The sequence below is a fragment of the Chiloscyllium plagiosum genome, unplaced genomic scaffold (genome assembly GCF_037043375.1).
Source record: "Chiloscyllium plagiosum isolate Xiang-an unplaced genomic scaffold, Cpla_swu_hap1 HiC_scaffold_30, whole genome shotgun sequence".
Lineage (NCBI taxonomy): Eukaryota > Metazoa > Chordata > Chondrichthyes > Orectolobiformes > Hemiscylliidae > Chiloscyllium > Chiloscyllium plagiosum.
The window spans coordinates 15249240-15272602 of NW_028270168.1; the positions used below are offsets into that span (position 1 = coordinate 15249240).

Genomic DNA, 23363 nt, shown 5'->3' on the forward strand with positions numbered 1-23363 from the left:
AACAATCCTCTAATGCCAACACGGATAATCCCAATGAGTTGTGTCTGCTGTTTGGGATCCATTATGGGTCAAGGAAGCTCAGTCTACTGACAACCAGTTATTCGATGACCGATTCCTTAACCAGAATTTTTTGGTTTTTGCATGACTGTCCCTGGAAAAGTTGTGTGAAATACATATAAATTCTTTTCCAGGAGAAAGTGAAGACTGCAGATGCTGGAGATCAGAGTTAAGAGTGCAGTGCTGGAAAAGCGCAGCAGGTCAGGCAGCATCCAAGGAGCAGGAGAATCAAATGAAGTCCACAATGAAGGGCTTATGCCCGAAACATTGGTGCCCCTGCTCCTCGGATGCTGCCTGACCTACTGTGCTTTTCTAGCACCACATTCTCAACATAAATTCTCTTCTGCCTGACATCCTTTATGTTACAGGGTTTCTTATAGCATACCATTAATCTTGAGAGCTATATTTCCTGGACTAAGTAATTGCATTGTTGTATGCTGTGAGCAGTGTTTCTCTAGATATGTGTACTTGTCCCTGTAACAAGCTTAAAATTAGTGAGCTACCTGTTGACATAATAAGCTTCTTGCCAAAACTCTAGACCTGGATCAACTTTTTTCCCCTAGGATTATCTTTAGTTTTTTCTTCCATTGTCGTCTTTTCTACCTCATTAAGTTCTATGTGTGAGGACCTGTTTGACTCTGCATTGCTCTGTAATTGTGTCCTATTTTGACACATCTTCTAGATGTGGCTTATTGTTGTAAAGATGAACCATTCTTTTTTAATGATTGAACAATTCTTGTGCCTGTAAGGTTTCCATCCTCCACAACATCCACATTGCCTCTTGGCATCTGCCATCTAGAGTATCCCTATACTAGCTGCTCAAGTATTGAGTACAGGAGTTGGGATGTCATGTTGCAGCTGTACAGACATTGGTTAGGCCATTTCTGGAAGATTGCGTGCAATTCTGGTTTCCTGCCTATCGGAAGATTGTTGTGAAACTTGAAAGGGTTCAGAAAAGATTTATAACGATATTGCCAGGGTTGGAGGATTTGAGCTATAGGGAGAGGTTGAATAGGCTGGGGCTGTTTTCCCTGGAGCTCAGAGGCTGAGGGGTGACCTTATAGAGGTTTATAAAATTATGAGGGGCATGGATAAGACAAATAGACAAAGTCTTTTCCCTGTGGCGGAGGAGTCCAGAACTAGAGGGCATAGGTTTAGGGTGAGAGGGGAAAGATATAAAAGAGACCTAAGGGGCAACTTTTTCATGCAGAGGATGGTGCATGCATGGAATGACCTGTCAGAGAAAGTGGTGGAAGCTGGTACAAATGCAACATTTAAAACGCATTTTGATGGGTATATGAATAGGAAGGGTTTTGAGGGATATGGGCCGGGTGCAAGCAGGTGGGCTTAGATTAGGTTGGGATATCTGGTTGGCATGGACGAGTTGGACCGAAAGGTCTGTTTCTGTGCTGTACACCTCTTTGACTCAAAGTGTCTCTTTAAAGTTGCTGTTGTTTAAGAACTGGAAAGATTCCACTAATCTCCTTATATAATATAGCTTTCTAAACGACAGCAGGCAGGAAAAGACCATCCAGTTCACCTAGCCTGAGGCACACAGTGTGATATGTCACACTGAATTTTGTTGTTGTATCTGAGGTCCTGATTATAGACCAGAAACCCAGAGATGGTCCCATCTCAGCTGTGAGCAGGACCCCTGGCCAAACATTATCTGTGTCAGACAGCTAATTAGGCATGCTGCCCCTTTAAGGATTCCCACCTAGCCCCAGGAGCAGATGACCAATTGGATGGCTGAAGGCTAAACAGCATCACCAGCAATGCTGGTGGGTGCTGGTACCGCAATTGGAAATAAAGGATGGAATGGGAGCATACTGCCTTCCCAACCAGGCAAGCAGAGTCTGGGAGCACCAGGTTCAGTCTGACAGGTCCTGCCCAGAAGGAGACATGGCTTGGTGAGGGCAGGGGGATTGTTGCTAGAGCGAGCCCCCCACCAGGGGCCACAAAGTTCCTGAATAAAAGGACACCTCATCCCCTTGCTCAAGAAGGCATTCACCTATCAGTTTCCCCATGTAGTGGGCAAAGCCACCAGCATTGAGAAAATGCCAGCAGTGATGGGATTTTGTTGAGCAATTAACTTACCCAATTGGCTTCTTTGGGTGCGAGAGCCAATCCCCTCCTTCCCCCAAAATACCATTGGTGCTAATGCAGAATCATAGAGAATAGCAGCAAGAGTAGGCCATTCAGCCCTTCAAGCCTGCTCCGCCTTTCAATATCATAATGTCTGATCATCCAACTCAGCCCCCTGTTCCTTTTAGCCCTAAGAACTGTATCTAGGACTTGTTGAAAACATTCAATAGTTTGGCCTCAATTGTTTTCTGTGATGGAGAACTCCACAGGCTCATCACTCTGTGGGTGAAAACATTTCTCCTCATCTCAGTCCTCAATGGCCCACTTGGTATCCTTAACCAGTGACTCTTGGTTTTGGAATCCCTGGCTATTGATAACATCCTTCCTGTATTTACCCTGTCTAGATTGTATTAGAATTTTATAGGTTTCAATGAGATCACTCCCTCATTCTTCTAAACTCCATTGAACATAGTCCTAACTGATCCAGTCTCTCTTCATATGTTGACGCGATGGGATGAACACACTATTGAGTGCCCTCATCATTTTCGGGTGTCTCCTACCATCAATGTGTCCCCTCAAGGTCTGGTTCAAATCGAAAGCATTGTGTATCGCGACACATCTCAAACAGTGTAGTCACTTGGTGAGGTGGAAGAAAATAGATTCAAAACTTACACCAATCTGGAGGCAATAAAAAAACTGGGAATTTCTTCTCTAAACCCTCCATCATCTATGACACCCTTCCCCCAGTCACCCAAGCCCTAACAATCCTTTGCAGTTCCTATTTCCAGTAAGAGATCATTTATGATCCATGTGGAAATAAACTCACTCTTAGAGTCGCAGTTATAGAGATATACAGCACGGAAACAGACCCTTCCACCCAACTCGTCCATGCTGACCCAGATATCCCAACCTAGTCGAGTCCCAATCGCCAGCACTTGGGCCATATCCCACTAAACCTTTCCTATCCATATACCCATCCAGATGCCTTTTAAATGCTGTGATTGTACCAGGCTCCACCACTTTCTCTGGCAGCTCATTCCATACACACACCACCCTCTGCATGAAAAACCTACCCTGCAGGTCCCTTTTAAATTCTTCTCCTCTCACCCTAAACCTATGCCCTCTAGTCCTGGACTCCCACACACCAGGGAAAAGACCTTGCATAAAATAATTCGGTAATTTGACCTCCAAAACCACAAGTCTGAAGCTGGTTCTTAAAGTTTGGTTGATCTATGGAACTAGAGGCAGCAGAAAGTCTTAGCATTTAATTTTCCCATGTTTGGTGATTTATAACTTTTGTTCACGTGATACTGACAATCTATTAATTTTTGGCACAATTTGTTTCAAATAGTAATATAGTCCAGTCACTACTTCCAGAAAAGAAATCCATATAGCTTTAGCACTCCTTCAATATTTTAGTGAGGGTGACCAAACTCTAAACTGTTGTATAATTTACTGAGCTCTTTAAAATCCCTTTACAAATAGGCTTTGAAGCACTAAAACCATTTGGAAGAAAGTCTCAAAAATATTGTACAAATTAGCAGTGCCACACTCACTGTGAGAGTTACTCCATTTGTAATTAGAAAGAAAACACATCATTGATCACTCAAACAGAATCAGTTATTACACCACTGTGGGCTTCAGGGCCAGCATGGGAGGTTTATTGATATAATCACCCCTGGTGAGCTGAGATACCATTGTCCAGACAGTGCATTTTCCATTTATAAGAGGTGGGAGACTGTTGGAATATTGCGTGCAATTCTGGTCTCCTTCCGAAAGGAAAGATGTAATGAAACTTGAAAGGGTTCAGAAAAGATTTACAAGGATGTGCCGGGTTTGGAGGATTTGAGCTTTAGGGAGAGGTTGAATAGGCCAGGGCTGTTTTCCCTGGAACGTCGGAGGCTGAAGGGTGACCTTATAGAGGTTTACAAAATTATGAGGGGAATGAATAGGGTAAATAGGCAAAGTCTTTTCCCTGGGTGACAGAGTCCAGAACTAGAGGGCATAGGTTTAGGGTGAGAGTGGAAAGATATAAAAGAGACCTAAGGGGCAACGTTTTCACACAGAGGATGGTATGTGTATGGAATGAACTGCCAGAGGATGTGGAGGAGGCTGGTACAATTGCAGCTTTTAAAAGGCATCAGGATGGGTACATGAATAGGAAGGGTTTGGAGGGATATGACCCATGTGCTGGCAAATGGGACTAGATTAGGTTAGGATATCTGGTCAGCATGGATGAGTTGGATCGAAGACTCTGTTTCTGTGTTGTACATCTCTATGACTCTATAATTCTAAGGCCTAGTAATTCAACTCTTCATGTTTTGAAGCAGAGAATAGTGCTGCAGAATTTTGTATGATGTAAGATAGAGTATTAGCTGTGTAATGTTGCCGCCAACCAATGTGAATTGGAGCAGGATGTACTCAGTTGTCAGGACGTTACAAAGCTGATCCAACTATTGGCCGGAAGTGACTCTGATTTGATCGCTCTTGCAAAGAGCTCAAAAAGGCACAATGAGCCCAATGGCCTCCTTCAGTCTTGTACTAATGTGTCAGGAGTTAACTGATTAACTCTTTCTCACATTGATGTCCTTGTCCTTCACCTACTTCCCCATTCCAATGACGCTCAACACAAGCTTGATGGATATCATCATTTGCTCAAGTATTTTACACCTTCCAGACTCAGCACTGATGTTCAATAATTTCAGAAAGCAAATTCTGGCTTTTGTTTGTTTCTTTTTCTTCGCATGGTTCATATTTTCTGTCATTGTTGTTTTCAGCCAGCAACGTTCCTGCTCTCGCTATGTCTTTTGTTTCTTTGCCTCTTGTTCCAGCACTCTTACAGTCATAGCGTCACAGATATGTACAGCACGGAAACAGACCCTTTGGTCCAACTCGTCCATGCCCACCAGATATCCCAACCCAATCTAGTCCTATTTGCCAGCATTTGGCTCATATCCCTCTAAACCCTTCCTAGTCATATATCCATTCAGACGCCTTTTAAAGGTTGTAATCGTTCGAGCCTCCACCATTTCCTCTGGCAGCTCATTTCATACACACACCACCGTCTGCATGAAATAGTTGGTTTTATATCTTTCCCCTCTCACCTTAAACCTATGCCCTCCAGTTTTGGAATCCCGTACCCTGTGGAAACGATCTTGGCAGGGGAGTTTTCTCTTTGGCTGTGTAATACCAACTCCTCTGTCTTTCAATCTGTCTTTCCTTTCACCCTATTATAGACCCCCTTTATATCCTAGTCCCACTCACCCCTTGATCTAAACCTATCATCTGATGATGGGCCTTGACCTGCGATGTTTACTCAGTTTCTCTCTCTATAAATCCTGCTTGATCTGTTGAGTATTTCAAGGATTTCTGTTGTTTATTTTCCAGATTTCCAGTATCCACAGTAATTTGCTTTGTTTTACTACATGATGAAGCTGTTTGTGTAAATATACGTAACCTTTCTCTTTCTCCAACAGCTGCATTTCTAGAATGAGTACTTGTTTGACCCTGATGTAGTTATGACATCCCAAAAGTTGCTTTACAATTGAAATGTTATTTTTCTTTGAGATAGTAACTCTTGTCCTATTTTTCCTTTGATAGGATGTTGGACCTCAAGTGGCTGGAGCATTTAAAGAAAGACAGATAAAACCCACAGCATTTCGAAAGTTTTATAAAAGGGGTGACTTCCCTATTGCTATGGAACATGACACTAAAGGAAATCGAATCGCCTGGAAGGTTGGTGCAATATTAACTTATGCAACTTTCAAGTAGCATCTCCTGGCAGTAACAAATTTAGCTCATCAATTATTTTGATTGAGTGTTTTAGTAAATGGCACTATAAACACACCCATGAGGCAGCTTTGTCCCACTCTAATGATTAAATTATGTGCTTTGGGAGATGACAGGGTCAGAAGTGGTTTTTGAAAAGCCTTTTTACCCAGCCGTCTATTTCCATTTTTATGAGGATTTTCAAAACTCAGCTATTCCAACCAGTCTATCATTGACAACTGATACGCCTCAGTCTTAGTTCATTGTCATAACTTCATCCTGTACTGCAAGCCATATCTTAGAATGCAACCTTTAATTAGCTAAATAGCTGGGTCATAATTGTGTACTGCCTGTAATCAAGCGTAGAATGTAAATTAAGCTTGGACCGATATTACAACACTTCACTTCCTATGCAGGATTGCTAATGTAATCAGTGACAGACACGTCCCTGTCACTGACTGACCTCCAGCCTGAAATCATTGCGTCTCCTCCATTTTCCCTTGTGAAAGGTTAATTGGTTTAGAAATGAATCGATTAGTTCTACTCTCTAATGCTGTTATTCAGCTTTTACAAAAAATGGTATAACAGAAATCCCTTTTATTAATCCAATTCAGTTTATTTTCTCTCAACAATTTATATCTAAATGTCATGACAGGGGACCACGTTGGAGCATTCTTAAACTGATTAGGAAATTAAAGATTTCATTACTGAGAAAGCTTTTAGAGAAACAGGCTTTTTCCGTATCTTGGAATGCAGACAAAGTCACAAAGCAATAAATCTTTAAGTGAGCAATGTATGTTTTAGAACCTATAATAAATAGCTTCTTGTTAGCTTATTCAGATTTTGCATAAAATGGATGAAGTTAATAAATTCTAATTTTGAATCATTGTCTTTCAGAATATTAATATTTATAATTTATTTGACTAATCTTACATACAAAATATACAGTTAAGGAATACATGCAATTAATAACAAGAACTTATATTTATGTAATACCTTTAACATGATGAAATGTCCAAAGTTGCTTTGCAAGAAGGTTATAGAGGAGCATTTGATACCAGGCCGCATGAGGTGACAGTAAGGCTTAAGGCTGAAAGGTCAGCAAGGAAGCATTTTAAGGCAGAACAGAGACTTGGAGGGGCAGTAATGGGTAGACCAAAAACTCCAGAGCCTGGGGTCCACTACCATCAGTAGTCGAGCAATTTAAAATCGAACAAATACAAGAGGCCGGAGTTATGGGAGCAGGCATATGACTGAGGGTTGTGAACTGTACAGTAGTCCCCCATAACCACGAGGGATACATTCCAGGACCTACTGCAGATAGGTGTAAACCCATTCATTTCAATGGGAAATGTACCTTCCCAGCAGCCTCCTCATCCCTGATTCTGGAACGTTCCCTTTTATACACTCGGGCCACAGTAAACCACGGGTAAGTGAAAGGGTTGCCCTGTATTCTGTTAAGCTGCCTGGCAGAAGGTCAGCCTAGATATATCCACACATGCCAGAGCCATAGGTGGTCCCTTTAAAATTACTACACACACACACTCACAAATGCATGCACATGCACGTGCATACACACACGCACAATGCTCACACACACACACACACAAAACTCTTTCACACACACGCACATACACATAGCGCTCACACACAACACTCACACACACACAACTCTTTCACACACACACAAATTCTCACTCACACACATGTAACACACACACAACACTAACACACACAAACACACAACACTCACACACACATGCAACACTCTCACACATACACGCTCACACACAACACTCACTCATACACCTGCAACACTCTCTCAGACACATACAACACTCACCCACTCACACATACGCAGCATACACACACATACACTTACACACAATTCTCACACATGCAACACACACACACATGCAACACACACACAGAACACTCACTCACACTTGCAACACTCACTCACACACGCACACACACACACAACATTCACACACGCGTGCGCACACACACACACAACATTCACACACGCGCGCACACACACACAACATTCACACACGCGCGCACACACACACATTTCTCATGAATTTGGAAGAATACATGTTCAAGAACATTGACTGGGGACTGCCGACAGACACATAGATGGCAGAGGGGAGATGGATTTTTCCAGCTCCGAAATGCTGGAAGTGGAGTTGGTGATCTGGAGGTGTTGTATTGGAATGGCAGTCCAGCACATTCAACAGCCGTTAGTGGGAGTGGGAGTGGGAGTGTAACATAGTCATGGGAATTGATTGAATGCCTACTGCCTGGAGGCAGGGAGCCATCGGAATTATTGGTGAGCCCCCTTTACGTGTGGCAGTGGCACCAGCAGCATTTTGCTGGCATCAGAGTGAATCTCCATGGAGGGGAGAGGCTGCCAACTCCGGGGTTGGGGGGGGCGGGGGCGCGCAGAGGTTCATCCCAACAAAGAGGGTGACTAGCAGCCCCAGAGATTCAATTGGGTGAATCTCCTTTGATGCGAGGGACCCTCTACCTTTTTACCCCTTTGAAATACTTTGTTATCTTTCAGCCTTTGTGTGGAGGTGCCCCTGTAGTCACCGTCTCGTTCCAGCAGCACATCCAACACCCTCAGTACGTCACTTCAGGAAAAATAGCTCCACTGGACTGGCTCTGAATGTGGAGTCCAATTTCGGTCTCTCTGACAGAGTTCCAAAGTGCACAGAATAATCCATCCCAGGGACTCAGCAATAACTGTCCCGAAGGGTTGTTATTTTATCAAAGATTAAGATCAGATCTGTAATGTTATTTTTTGTTTGAGCTTTAAGTCACAGTTGAACATATTAATTTTTCCAATTTTGGGCTTGCGCATCAGACTTGCAGTAGGAACATCCCCAGAACCATCAATCGCACAGCTGCAATCCTTGCCACTAGTTGAAAACCAGATTGGAGGAGAACGGAGTTACCATTGTACCATCTTAAAGGGCACAAAATGTACATACGGGCAAGAATTTATAACCTCATCCACCTTTTCCTGAGAAGTTTCTCTGAACTCCTCTGACACACCATCCTGAAAGTGCAGACTAAATATCATGAAGCGACAAACACAGATAATCATTAAATCTCTGACATTGCAGAATTCATTATTTGAAAGCATAGCTACATCTAGCCCCCAAGCCATGTTTCCTTAAATAGTTCAAGAAATTCCCTGCCAATGACTGAGGGAGTTCCTTACCCAGACACTCGACAAGAACGCCACGCAGCAGAATATAAGAAAGGCTTGTGTAGAGGCAAATCAGGATGAAATTATCAGTAGCAGAGAATCATGAAGTGTATCACTTAAATGATAGCAATTTCCTCAATTATAATCCCGACAGTGTGGAAGCAGGTCATTCAGCCCATTACCCTCACCAGCCTTCCAAAGAGCATCCCACCCAATCCCTGTACTCCTACATTTACCATGGCTAACCCACCTAGCCTACACATCCACCTGAAGGACACCTCTTTGGACTGTGGGAACCAAGGCACCCGGAGAAAACCCAAGCAGACACGAGGAGAAGGTGCCAACTCCACACAGGCAGTCGCTCAAGGCTGGAATCAAACCTAGGTCCCTGGCACTGTGAGCCACTCTTTTCACTGCATGTTGATAAGTACACTGAGGGATATTATTTTCACAATCTGATGTTGAGAACAGCAAAATGTTACATTCCAGCCTCACATAGAATTTCCAAATTTTAATTGTGCATGAAGAATAATACATGATGCCAATATTGAGAATCTTTCTTTCGTTGTTGTGACTTCTTGTTCTGCAAACAGGCTGAAGTTCTGTATCCGCTCTCACTCGCACCCCCAAGTAATTTCTTTACAATCCTGTTTTCAGCAGTGTTTACCCAGATGGAACGTCAACCTGCTCCTTTCCCTCACAATGTCTCAGATACTCATACTGATGTCAAGGGCTGACTTAAGAATATCCCAGTTACTCTTCTTATTTTCCAGAATCCATTAAGTTTTTTAAATTCATTAATGGGATGTGGGCACTGCTGGCTAGGCCACCATTTATAGCCCTTCACTAATTGTCCAGAGAGCAGTTAAGAGTCAACCACATTGCAATGTATTGCAATGCAGACACAATTTTATACAAAGCAGGCTTACAATTGTCAGTAAAACAGATTTCCAGAACTCAAGCGTTTAGTTCTGGAAAATCATTGACTTAGCAGAGACTTGTTTGAGATCTTTCAAAATGATCCATTGTGGATAAATTGTGTTGAGTGCCATAGCATAGAGAGCACCCTGGTCAAGTTCCTAAGCTGCATTACCAAAGGAACTAAGTTGAATATGAGGAAGCATTTGTTCTTTGCACAGGAGTGGTGACCTATGGAGCAAGTTGCCTGTAACTGTCTGTTTTCAGCATTTACAGAGCAGCTGGATTTTCAATGTAACCACATATGGAGCTGAGGTTGACAATGGGACCTGTGTCTTGCCATTCTTTGTGAACTTGTGTGACCAACTTGGGGGCAAAGAGGATTTTTTGTTGCCCCTCCTGAGTGATTGTATAGCTGCTGCCTGCCCCTGTAGATGTACTTGTCTGGATATTAACTTGCTTATGCCTAGAAGACAGTGGACCAGTTGGTTTTCCTCCATTTTTCACTCAAATATCTTCATACCTTGGATACCTTGATTCCACATCAGCAGAATTTTCTTCAAGGTGCCAGTTGAGTCTGAATCAAGGTTCTTCCCTTGAGATTTCTTTACAAAATAGAAGTTTTTGTAAAGCATTTTGTTAATGCTTCAGAATTATAAATGAACACTCTCAATTGCTCATTGCTAGAGGTAAATAGTTTGTTTACTTTAACACATTGATGCAGCCTTTACTATTTTGAAGGACTGAAGTATGCCTCCTTTCAGTTCACTCCCCAACAGTGAAAAAGTAGCCTCTTCAGCCTTGACTCAGAACGTAGTCAATGTTCTCTGACATTTTAGAATATTGCAATCCGATTTAGATTGGCTTACCTAAATTAGCATTCTTGATCTCCAAAATGTCTACATAGTCGATCTCCCATTGCTCCCCAATATCTGCTTTGCCTTATTAATTAAAAGGCTCATATTGATCATTTATATAAATCGTTTGGATGTGAGCATAAGAGGTATAGTTAGTAGGTTTGCAGATGACACCAAAATTGGAGGTGTAGTGTACAGCGAAGAAGGTTACCTCAGAATACAATGGGATCTTTATCAGGTGGGCCAGATAAATGTGAAGTGCTGCATTTTGGGAAAGCAAGTCTTAGCAAGACTTATACACTTAATGGTAAGTTCCTAGAGTGTGTTGCTGAACAAATACACCTTGGAGTGCAGGTTCATAACTCCTTGAAAGTGGAGTCGCAGGTCGATAAGATAGCGAAGAAGGCATGTAGTATGCTTTCCTTTATTGTTCAGAGTATTGAGTACAGGAGTTGGGAGGTCATGTTGCGGCTGTACAGGACATTGGTTAGGCCACTGTTGGAATATTGTGTGCAATTCTGGTCTCCTTCTTATCAGAAAGATGTTGTGAAATTAAAAAATAATTCAGAAAAGATGCTGCCAGGGTTGGAGGATTTGAGCTAGAGGGAGAGACTGAACAGGCTGGGGCTGTTTTCCCTGGAGTGTCGGAGGCTGAGGGGTGACCTTATAGAGGTTTATAAAATCATAAGGGGCATGGATAAGGTAAATAGATAAAGTCTTTTCCCTGGGGTGGGGGAGTCCAGAACTAGAGGGCATAGGTATATGATGAGAGGGGAAAGATATAAAACGGACCTACGGGGCAACTTTTTCATGCAGAGGTGGTACGTGTATGAAATGAGTTGCCAGAGGAAGTGGTGGAGGCTGGTACAATTGCAACATTTAAAAGGGTATATGAATAGGAAGGGTTTGGAGAGATGGGGCCTGGTGCTGGCAAGTGGGACTAGATTGGGTTGGGATATATGGTCAGCATGGACGGGTTGGACTGAAGGGTCTGTTTCCATGCTGTACATCTCTATGACTCTATGACTCAATGTTATCAGAGATTGATCTATATTCGGTCCCAGAAGCTCAGCAGCAAAAACTCATTTTGTAACAGGTGATATTCATTGTTCCCCATTACTAAGTAATAACTATCACACTGGCTTTGATTGTACATTAAATTGTACTTGCCATAAATTGACCCAGCGTAACATCTCGGAAGATTTTCTTTCTACCCATCGACTGACCAGAGAGTCCTGTGCTATCAGCAATATTATAATTAAAGTCACTAAATTGCTAAGTTTGAAGCAGAATTATTAAACTCTACAAATATTAACAGCGCACCCAAGAGGTAGAGCTATAGCATCATGGAGTTATAAAGCACAGATACAGGCCCTTTGGCCCAACTCATCCATATCGCCCAGGCTTCCTAAACTGAACTGCACATATCACTCTAAACCTTTCCTATCCATGTACCTGTCCAAATGTCTTTTAAATATTGTAATTGTACCAGCCTCTATCACTTCCTCTGGCAGCTCATTCCATATACCCATCACTCTCTGTGTGAAGAAGTTGTCCCTCAGGTCCTTTTTAAATCTTTTCCCTCTCACCTTAAACCTATGCCCTCTATTTTTGGACTCCCATACCCTGGGAAAAAGACATTGTCTGTTCACCCTATCCATGCCCCTCATGATTTTATAAAATTCTATAAGATTACCCCTTAGCCTCTGATGTTCCAGGGAAACAAATCCCACTTTACCCACCCTCTCCTTATAACGCAAACTCTCCAGTCTCGGTAGCATCCTTGTAAATCATTTTAGCACCCTTTCCAGTGTAATAACATCCTTCCTATAGCAGGGTGACTAAAATTATACATAGTACTCCAGAGATGGCCTTACCAAAGTCTTGTAAAGCTGTGACATGATGTCCCAACTCTTTATTCAATACTCTGGCCAATGAAGGCAAGTCTGCCAAATGCAGCCTTCACCACCCTGTCTACCTGTGACACCACTTTCAAGGAACAATGTATCTGCACCCCTAGGTCTCTCTGATCAACAACAGTCCCCAGGGTCTTGCCATTAACTATGTAAGTCCTACCCTGCTTTGTCTTTTCAGAATACAGAACCTTGGTATTTATTTAAATGAAGTGCCATCTACTGTTCCTCAGCCCACTGGCTGAGTTGATCCAGGTCCTGTCTTCTGTTAGTCAGAGTTCTTCATTGTCCACTATGTCATCCACCAACATACTAACCATGCCCCCATATTCTCATCCAAATTGTGTATATAACGGAAGAGCAACAGTGAACCTAGCGCCGATTCTTGCTCCACACTCCTGAGGCCATGCCTCCAGTCTGAACAATAGACCTCCACCAGCACCCACAGTCTCCTGCCATCCAGCCAATTTTGTATCCAGTTGGCAGCTCTCCCTGGATCCCATGTTTTCAACAACATCAAACAAAGCATAACTTATTTCATCCTTAAGTTAATTTCTTGCACGCATCTCATATTTCTAAATCACATTTGTTCTGGAATAAATCCATATGGAATTCTGTGTGCTTCTTTTTTCCCAGGCAGATTCCTTCCCACACAGTGCAATTACTCAATGACAGCAATTTTTTTAAACTTGCTCTGATTATAAAATAATTCCAGTATCTTTCTATGGTGAAACAAGAGATCCTTCCAAAACTGTAATCTTTAAATGTTCGTTATAAGTGTCCAGTTGCCTGTCTGTAAGCACGTTTCCTCTAAGTGTTTGGATCACTGGCCTTTAATCACTGGGGTCATGGCTTATTTTCTTTTGGAATTGTAAGAATAACATCTGCTATCCTTTAATCTTCTGTACTTTCCCAGTACTTAAGGAGCTTTGAAAAATAGACACCAAAGAAAACATAGTTAGCGTCTTCCTTCAATTCTTACTTGCAGCTTTTTGGTTATTTAGTCTGTGCAGTTTAATATGAATGAATAGCACATTCTGTCACCTCATGTGCAATGAGTGGAATCAGTCTGTAGTTCACCTTTGTAAAAAGAACTTTTTCAATAATTACCATATTCTATTTGTCTGTATTAATTTTGTCCGGTTTAGTTACCCATGATTTGATTTTCTTTATAATGTAAAGATTGCTATGAAACCCTTCTCAAACTCTCTGAGTTGTTCCACTCTTGGTCGTGAATCTCCTTGTAGTGCTCAGGCAATGCCCATGACTGCAGGTTCAGCACCATAGCAGGAAAACGGGGCGAGGTGAGAGGCAGGGAGATCAGATCTTATTTATGAGACTCAGACTGCAAGACCACTTTAGGAATTTGCTCGGTACAGTACACAACACAGTTGGACACACGCTGCCAAAGAAGCATTGGTTCCCCAACAAGCTGAAGGAATTCAATCTCCAGGTAACAGGAGGCAAACATGTCTCAGGCTGTCAGAAGTTCGAACCTTTAGTAGGGAACCCCAGGAGGTCTGGTTAGCTGAATTTCAGTGGGATGTGCTGGGTGCTGTCCTGCAGCAATGATACACACAAGAATGATGTGCCTTATAGATCATTTCGAATTGGTGTATTTAGGCTTGAACTCAAAATAGCAGCTCAGACATTACGTTGTCAGACTAGTAATCCAACTGGGCATAATAATCCAGGGAACATAAATTCAAATCACATCACTACAATACAAAAGTGGGAAGGTTTGCCTTCAATTATTGTATGCAGAGCATTGGCAAGACCACGTCTGGAGTGCAACATACAATATCGGTCTCCTTATTTCGGGAAGGTAGTAATTATGCTGGAAGCAATTCAGGAAAGGATTACTAAACTAATATCTGGAATGGGCAGCTGCCTTATAAAGAAAGGTTATACAGGCTAGGTTTGTATCCACTGGGTGTTAGATGGATATGAGGAAACTGAGTCTTTGAATATTTTTAAGGCAGAGATTAGAAACCCTAGTGTGGAAGCAGCCCATTAAACACATACTAACTCTCTGAAGATTATCCATCCCAGTCCCAACCTCTCCCTGTAACCTTGCATTTCCCATGGCTAACCCACCTAGCCTGTACATTATGGGACAAGTTAGCATGGCCAATGCACCTAGCTCACACATCTTGGGCGTGTGGGAGGAAACCAGAGCACCAAGAGGAAACCCAAACAGACACGTGGAGATTTACAAGCTCCATACAGACAGTCACCCAAGGGTGCATCACTGGGGACAGTAGCAATGTCCCAACCTATGGTCCAGGAGGCCAGTGTTCAAGTCTCACTTGCTCCTGAGATGTGTAATGACATGTTGATTAGAAGATAATATGTAAAACGCATGCGGCAAGTATTCTTGTGACACAGTGGTAGTGTCCCTACCTCTGAGACAGGGTTCATGTTTTCAAGTCTCACCCACTCTAGAGATGTGTATTAGCATCTCTGAGCAGTTTGGTTAGGAAGTAGAAAACACACATGTTCCCATCATAAGCCAATCCCAATACAGAGGATAATATTTTAATATACAAAGCAGCTGCAAATATTCTTGTGAAACAATGGTAGTGTCCCTACCTCTAAGCCAGGATACCCAGGTTCAAGTCCCACAAAGTCCAGAGGTACATAATAATATCTCGCAACAGGCTGATTAAAACAAATCAACAAAATAGCTGGAGAAGCTCAGGAGGTCTGGAGAGAGAAACACAGGTAAAGTTCAAGTCCATTCTGAATCTTACCTCTAGTGGTAGTGTCCTTACCTCTGGACCAGGAGGCCCAGGTTCAAGTCCCATTTGTTCCAAAGATGTGTAACAATATCTCTAAGCAAGTTGTTTAGAAAAAAATCTGCACAAGAAAATTACTGTATTTCCATAGGAAGGGGAGTTGGCTTCTATTGAACAGTGAAAGTAAGTGGATAACTAGCGTTGATTGAAAAGTTCACACAAAATATAAAATCCTCAGGCTGGAATCCAACTGTCCACCAATCCTCCAGCTTTGGTTTGAACAGAGGCAGGACAAGGGAAACATCTCACAGGGCACAGCCCAGATCCTACCATCTCCAGCCTGCTTACTTCCACTTCCTTCAAATTGTTGATTTTTATCTTTTGGAGACCATGAGTTTCAGCAGGGAATAGGCAGTACAATGAGGTTAAATGCTTATATTGCACAGTTTGTAGGTCAGAAGGATTAAGAACTTTTTAAAAATCGTAAACCCAACTGAGGGTACTTGAATGTCTTCGTGCCCGAACCAGCCCCTGGCAAACCTTTGATGTCCACTTTCTCTTCCCTCACTCACCCCCAGTTTGAAGAGCCTGCAGTTAGGCAGGATGTCTATTCCTAAAGCCGTGCTGCCATTGAATTCAACGTAATGTCCGGTGAAGAGATTCTTCAAAGTTTCCAGTCAGAATAGCACCCCAAAAACTTATCCACTCTCTACTCCCTTTGTGTAAATATTGGGAGCTAGGGATTTGAGTTCCCCATTGATCGGATACTGACTGGAGCTGCAGTGAAATATTTTGAGGTTTTTCAAACAATTAAGATTTGAGATAGACAGACATAAATTGTTAACTTTAATTACGTGAGTCTGAAATGAGAAGGAGTAATTGCAGATTTTAGATCTAAGCAACTCTGAGGTGATGTCTGACAAAACATCTTCATCCAAAGAGGAGTGAAATTCCAGAACCTTCTCCTCCAGAAATCCCTGATTGATGGAATTTGATTAGGCGAGGGAATTCAGAATACTAAAGGCCTGCAGCCAGGTGGAGTTAAACTCCTAATCAGCCATGAGAAAACTAATGAACACAAATCATCAAAATAAGCAACACAGCTTGATTAAACATCCAAACAAAGCACTGGAGGCTGTTTCTACAGAAATAGAAATCAACACAAAGAAATTCCTAATGTTATGGTTAAACCACACTTAACTGAACTTTCCGCAGTCCTTGGACTGGATTTTCACTGTTGGGGAGAGGGAGTGCATGGGGTGAAGGAGGGTCTGAAATAGGTGATATGACAGACCCATCTTAAGTTAAAGGTTCCCACTTACTGTAACCTACTGTCAATCCAGGGAGGTGGTTGCATGATGGGGTAAGCCCATTGATCCAAGATTATGGTTGGGTGCAGGGTGAGAAAGCTTCAGGGTAGGCTAGTTGGAAGGCCTAACTCAATTCTCTGGGCATTAGTTCCAGCTGCTTCAGACGCTGTTTAAGCTCTGTAGCCTTCAGCCAATGCACCACCCTCCCCAACCCTCTATGTCACTTCAAACTACCATGTCTTGTCTGTGCCAACCCGTCCATCTATATCATCTTCTCACTCCTTCACCCAGGGTCCAACATGGACAGAGCTTAGGGGCCACACAGAGATTGGCTACTAGATTACTTACGGTTTGGAAACAGACCCTTCAGCCCAACAAGTCCACACCGACTCTCCGAAGAGCAACCCACCCAGACCCATTCCCCTATAATTACCCCTTCACCTAACATTACGGGCAATTTAGCATGGTCAATTCACCTAACCTGGACATCTTTGGATTGTGGGAGGAAACCGGAGCACCCGGAGGAAACCCACATAAGCACGGAGAGAATTTGCAAACTCCACGCAGACAGTTGCCTGAGGTGGGTATTGAACTCAGGTCTCTGGTGCTGTGAGGCAGCAGTGCTAACCACTGTGCCACAGTGCCGCCAATTAGATAGACCCCCCCACTTCGACCATTCTTAATCCGACACCACCTGGTCACCAAAAATTGTCCCATTCTTGAAATAAATTTCAAATTTCTTTTGAAGACAAACCTTCCTTTTTTCAGTCTCTACATCAAAGACATCAATTGCTTTTTAAACCAGCAATCAAACTGTGAATTCAGAAACCCTTGTTGAGAAAACTGTTGGCTTTTGAAACTCAGCCAAGTATTCATAATGACTTAATAACAACCTTTGGAAAAATGCCAACTCTATTAACATTCCATGAACAGATTTATTTTGTTTTTCTAAGCTATACCAGATCTCCTGTCAATCAAAGCAGGATTATAAAGGATATTTTAATGCTCAGTAATAAGTTCGGCATTTTTTTACATGTTTAACAAGCAGGGGATTGAAATTAAAAAGTGATGTCATCACACTTTAAAAAGCAGACATGGTCCACTCATCTAGAGTAGGTAAATCTACTGCATATATTCAGGACTCCCACATATAGGAATAAGATCTTTGGACAGGCTAAAATTGTAACTCAGTACTGAGTTCAATTGACCATGTTGAGTTCAGATTTCCCTTCGGTAAGAAGCACATCTTCTCCTATTCACCTGACAGAAAAAATGGTCATTTTGTTAATCTACATCCAGGTATGTTCTACCCACCATATTTAAAGGTCTGCAAAGTCTGGATGGCCCATAGAAATCTACCCCTGGACTCTATTGCAAACTGAACATAGAACCACTAGAAAAATATAAACATCACACGTGGTCACCAATTAGGAAAGACAAAAATAGGCTGAGGTTCTATCGCTAGAAAGGGGAAGGCTGGCGGCGACACTTTTGAGGTTGTTAAGATCATGAAGGCATCTGATGAAGTCTAATAAAAGGAGATGATCCCCCAAAACTAGGGGATCATAATTAAGACAGTCACTAATAGTTCCAACAAAAGCTCCAAGAGAAATGTTTTTACCCATACAGTGATGAAAAAGTCAACCTCATTCTAGGGTAGAGTATGTGTGACACCTCATTCCAGGACAGAGTATGTACAACACCTCATTCCGGGATAGAATGTGTACGACAACTCATTCCGGGACAGAGTTGTGTGACACCTCATCCCGGGATAGAGTGTGTACGACACCTCATTCCGGGATAGAGTATGTGTGACACCTCATTCCGGGATAGAGTGTGTACGACAACTCATTCCGGGACAATCACCTGATGAAGGAGCGTTGCTCCGAAAGCTAGTGTGCTTCCAATTAAACCTGTTGGACTATAACCTGGTGATGTGTGATTTTTAACTTTGTACACCCCAGTCCAACACTGGCATCTCCAAATCATTCCGGGATAGAGTGTGTGTGACACCTCATTCCGGGATAGAGTGTGTAGGACACCTCATTCCGGGATAGAGTGTGTGTGACACCTCATTCCGGGATAGAGTGTGTAGGACACCTCATTCCGGGAGAGAGTGTGTGTGACACCTCATTCCGGAATAGAGTGTGTAGGACACCTCATTCCGGGAGAGAGTGTGTGTGACACCTCATTCCGGGATAGAGTGTCTAGGACACCTCATTCCGGGATAGAGTGTGTGTGACACCTCATTCCAGGATAGAGTGTGTGTGACACCTCATTCTGGAAAAGAGTGTGTGACACCTCATTCCGGGATAGAATGTGTGTACGACTCCTCATTCCGGGATAGAGTGTGTAGGACACCTCATTCCGGGATAGAGTGTGTGTGACACCTCATTCCGGGATAGAGTGTGTAGGACACCTCATTCCGGGATAGAGTGTGTAGGACACCTCATTCCGGGAGAGAGTGTGTGTGACACCTCATTCCGGAATAGAGTGTGTAGGACACCTCATTCCGGGAGAGAGTGTGTGTGACACCTCATTCCGGAATAGAGTGTGTAGGACACCTCATTCCGGGAGAGAGTGTGTGTGACACCTCATTCCGGGATAGAGTGTCTAGGACACCTCATTCCGGGATAGAGTGTGTGTGACACCTCATTCCAGGATAGAGTGTGTGTGACACCTCATTCTGGAAAAGAGTGTGTGTGACACCTCATTCCGGGATAGAATGTGTGTACGACTCCTCATTCCGGGATAGAGTGTGTGTACGACACCTCATTCCGGGATAGAGTGTGTGTGACACCTTGTTCCGGGATAGAGTGTGTGTACCACACCTCATTCCGGGATAGAGTGTGTGTGTACCACACCTCATTCCGGAACAGAGTGTGTGTGACACCTCATTCCGGGATAGAGTGTGTGTGACACCTCATTCCAGGATAGAGTGTGTACGACAACTCATTCCGGGACAATCACCTGATGAAAGAGCATCGCTCCGAAAGCTAGTGTGCTTCCAATTAAACCTGTTAGACTATAACCTGGTGTTGTGTGATTTTTAACTTTGTACGCCCCAGTCCAACACCGGCATCTCCAAATCATTCCGGGATAGAGTGTATGTGACACCTCATTCCGGGATAGAGTGTGTAGGACACCTCATTCCGGGATAGAGTGTGTGTGAGACACCTCATTCCAGGATAGAGTGTGTAGGACACCTCATTCCGGGACAGAGTGTGTAGGACACCTCATTCCGGGACAGAGTGTGTAGGATACCTCATTCCGGGATAGAGTGTGTAGGATACCTCATTCCGGGATAGAGTGTGTACGACACCTCATTCTGGATACAGTGCGTGTGACACCTCATTCCCGGATAGAGTGTGTGTACCACACCTCATTCTGGGACAGAGTGTGTGTACCACACCTTATTCCGGGATAGAGTGTGTGTGACACCTCATTCCGGGATAGAGTGTGTGTGACACCTCATTCCGGGATAGAGTGTGTGTGACACCTCATTCCAGGATAGAGTGCGTGTGACACCTCATTCCGGGATAGAGTGTGTGTGACACCTCATTCCGGGATAGAGTGTGTGTGACACCTCATTCCGGGATAGAGTGTGTATGATACCTCATTCCGGGATAGAGTGTGTGTACCACACCTTATTCCGGGATAGAGTGTATGTGTACCACACCACATTCTGGAAAAGAGTGCGTTTAACATCTCATTCCGGGATAGAGTGTGTGTGACACCTCATTCCGGGATAGAGTGTGTGTGACACCTCATTCCAGGACAGAGTGTGTGTGACACCTCATTCCAGGACAGAGTGTGTAGGACAACCCATTCCAGGACAGAGTGTGTGTGACACCTCATTCCGGGATAGAGTGTGTGTGACACCTCATTCCAGGACAGAGTGTGTAGGACAACTCATTCCAGGACAGAGTGTGTGTGACACCTCATTCCAGGACAGAGTGTGTGTGACACCTCATTCCAGGACAGAGTGTGTGTGACAACTCATTCCGGGATAGAGTGTGTAGGACAACTCATTCCGGGACAGAGTGTGTGTGTCACCTCATTCCGGGACAGAGTGTGTAGGACAACTCATTCCGGGATAGAGTGTGTAGGACAACTCATTCCGGGACAGAGTGTGTGTGACACCTCATTCCAGGGCAAAGTGTGTGTGACACCTCATTCCGGGACAGAGTGTGTGTGACACCTCATTCCAGGACAGAGTGTGTGTGACAACTCATTCCGGGATAGAGTGTGTAGGACAACTCATTCCGGGACAGAGTGTGTGTGTCACCTCATTCCGGGATAGAGTGTGTAGGACAACTCATTCCGGGATAGAGTGTGTAGGACAACTCATTCCGGGACAGAGTGTGTGTGACACCTCACTCCGGGACAGAGTGTGTAGGACAACTCATTCCGGGATAGAGTGTGTAGGACAACTCATTCCGGGACAGAGTGTGTGTGACACCTCATTCCAGAATAGAGTGTGTGTGACACCTCATTCCAGGACAGAGTGTGTAGGACAACTCATTCCGGGATAGAGTGTGTAGGACAACTCATTCTGGGACAGAGTGTGTGTGACACCTCACTCCGGGACAGAGTGTGTAGGACAACTCATTCCGGGACAGAGTGTGTAGGACAACTCATTCCGGGACAGAGTGTGTAGGACAACTCATTCCGGGACAGAGTGTGTGTGACACCTCATTCCGGGACAGAGTGTGTGTGACACCTCACTCCGGGACAGAGTGTGTAGGACAACTCATTCCAGGATAGAGTGTGTAGGACAACTCATTCCGGGACAGAGTGTGTGTGACACCTCATTCCGGGACAGAGTGTGTGTGACACCTCATTCCGGGATTGAGTGTGTGTGACACCTCATTCTGGGATAGAGTGTGTAGGACACCTCATTCCGGGACAGAGTGTGTGTGACTCCTCATTCCGGGATAGAGTGCGTAGGACAACTCATTCCGGGATAGAGTGTGTAGGACACCTCATTCCAGGATTGAGTGAGTACAACACTTCATTCCAGGATAGAGTGTGTGTGACACCTCATTCCAGGATAGGGGCTTTTGACAAATCGCTTGGTTATATTTAAGGGGATTCTCGCGAAATGCACGAGAGAAAACGGATTATGATAAATCGTTCAGGTTAACCAAAGTAAAATGGGTAAGATTTCAACGCACAAACCAGTTGGGCCAAATGGCCAGTTTCTGTACTGTAAAATCCTACATAATGCATTTCAGCACATCAGTTTCCATTGCCTTGGGCTGGAGGTCCAGTGAGTGTTGTAGTTTGAAACTAAAAGGAAGGCAAATGACCCAGAAATTCAGGTGAATTAATTTGGGTAATAAACTCAAAGTAAACATTCTGATACATCATGCTGCAAACCAAAAGTCATGCATAGCTAGATGTTTGTAGAATAAACAAATGGTGAACATTCAGCAAAGCAACAGTCTAGCTATAATATAGATGTCACAATCTGGCAGCTAATTTAGAGTTTTAGATGACCATCACTGATATGTGCTTGCTGAACTTGTGGTCAACATAAGGTAAGTTTCTGCCAACATCCTCCTATTAGGTCAGAGTCTACAGGGTTTGCATTGTCTGGTGCGTATGACACAAAAATACTTGATCGTCTGTGTTCTGGGAGGTGAGCATTTGTTGCTTGTTGGAGTGGGCCATCCCTGTGATTTAACTCCACCTTTTATAACTGTGTTCCTATAAGTGAACCTGGTCCTCTGTGGATGGACCAGGCCTCTATGGAGACTGAACACCGGTGTATGTGCTGTTGGGTGTGCATTCACTGCCTTCAGGATTGGAGTCTGCACATTGGAATGGACTCTGCCCTCGGTTGTAGACTCTGTTTCTGGCAATGCACTCTGCATACTGGAGTGGACTCAATTCCTGGGAATGGGCTCTGCATTCTGAAGAGAACTGTTAATCATAATGGACTCAGTACACTAGAAGGGACTCTGATTGTTAATAATTGACTTTGTCTTGTTGCTTCTTGGGATTATCGCCTGCACTGTCTTGTGTATCTGGGTCTGGCAGGCCTCACTGTGAACTAGGAGACTCATAGGTCGTCCTGAAAGCTGTCACCTTGGGAGCCGGAGTGTGGGTAGGCCATCCTGTGAACCTGAAGGCTGTTCCGTAAACCAAAGGGTGGGTAGGCCATCCTGATGCCGGTTGCCCCGAGAGCTGAAAGGTAGGTAAGATGTTCTGAGCGCTGTTGTCCCAAGAAGGGGTAATCAGGATGGACTGTCCTAGAGGTGGTCAGAGAGGCCGAAAGCCAGAAGGCCTATGGGCTTCCCTGTGCGGCGTTGTCCCAGGGAAGGGGACGGGCTGTTCTAAGCATGGCCCAGACATCTGTCAGGGCAGTCCACAGGCACATCAGGGTGGGCAAGAGCCAGATGGTACATATGGGCAGACTGAGAGCTGAAAGGCTGGTAGGCCATCCTCAGCGCTGTTCCGGAGTGGGTACCGGGGCGGGCTGTCCTAGAGGTGGC

The 23363-nt window shown here is 43.8% G+C and overlaps 1 protein-coding gene across 1 annotated transcript in view; it reads left to right on the forward strand.

Annotated features, from left to right (window-relative positions):
* LOC122563543 (parkin coregulated gene protein homolog) overlaps positions 1-23363 on the forward strand; it is a 294523-nt gene that overhangs the window by 78075 nt on the left and 193085 nt on the right. The window contains exon 3 of the mRNA XM_043717409.2: positions 5743-5877. Coding sequence (XP_043573344.2) covers positions 5743-5877 — 135 coding nt within the window. The remainder of the gene's footprint in view (positions 1-5742; positions 5878-23363) is intronic.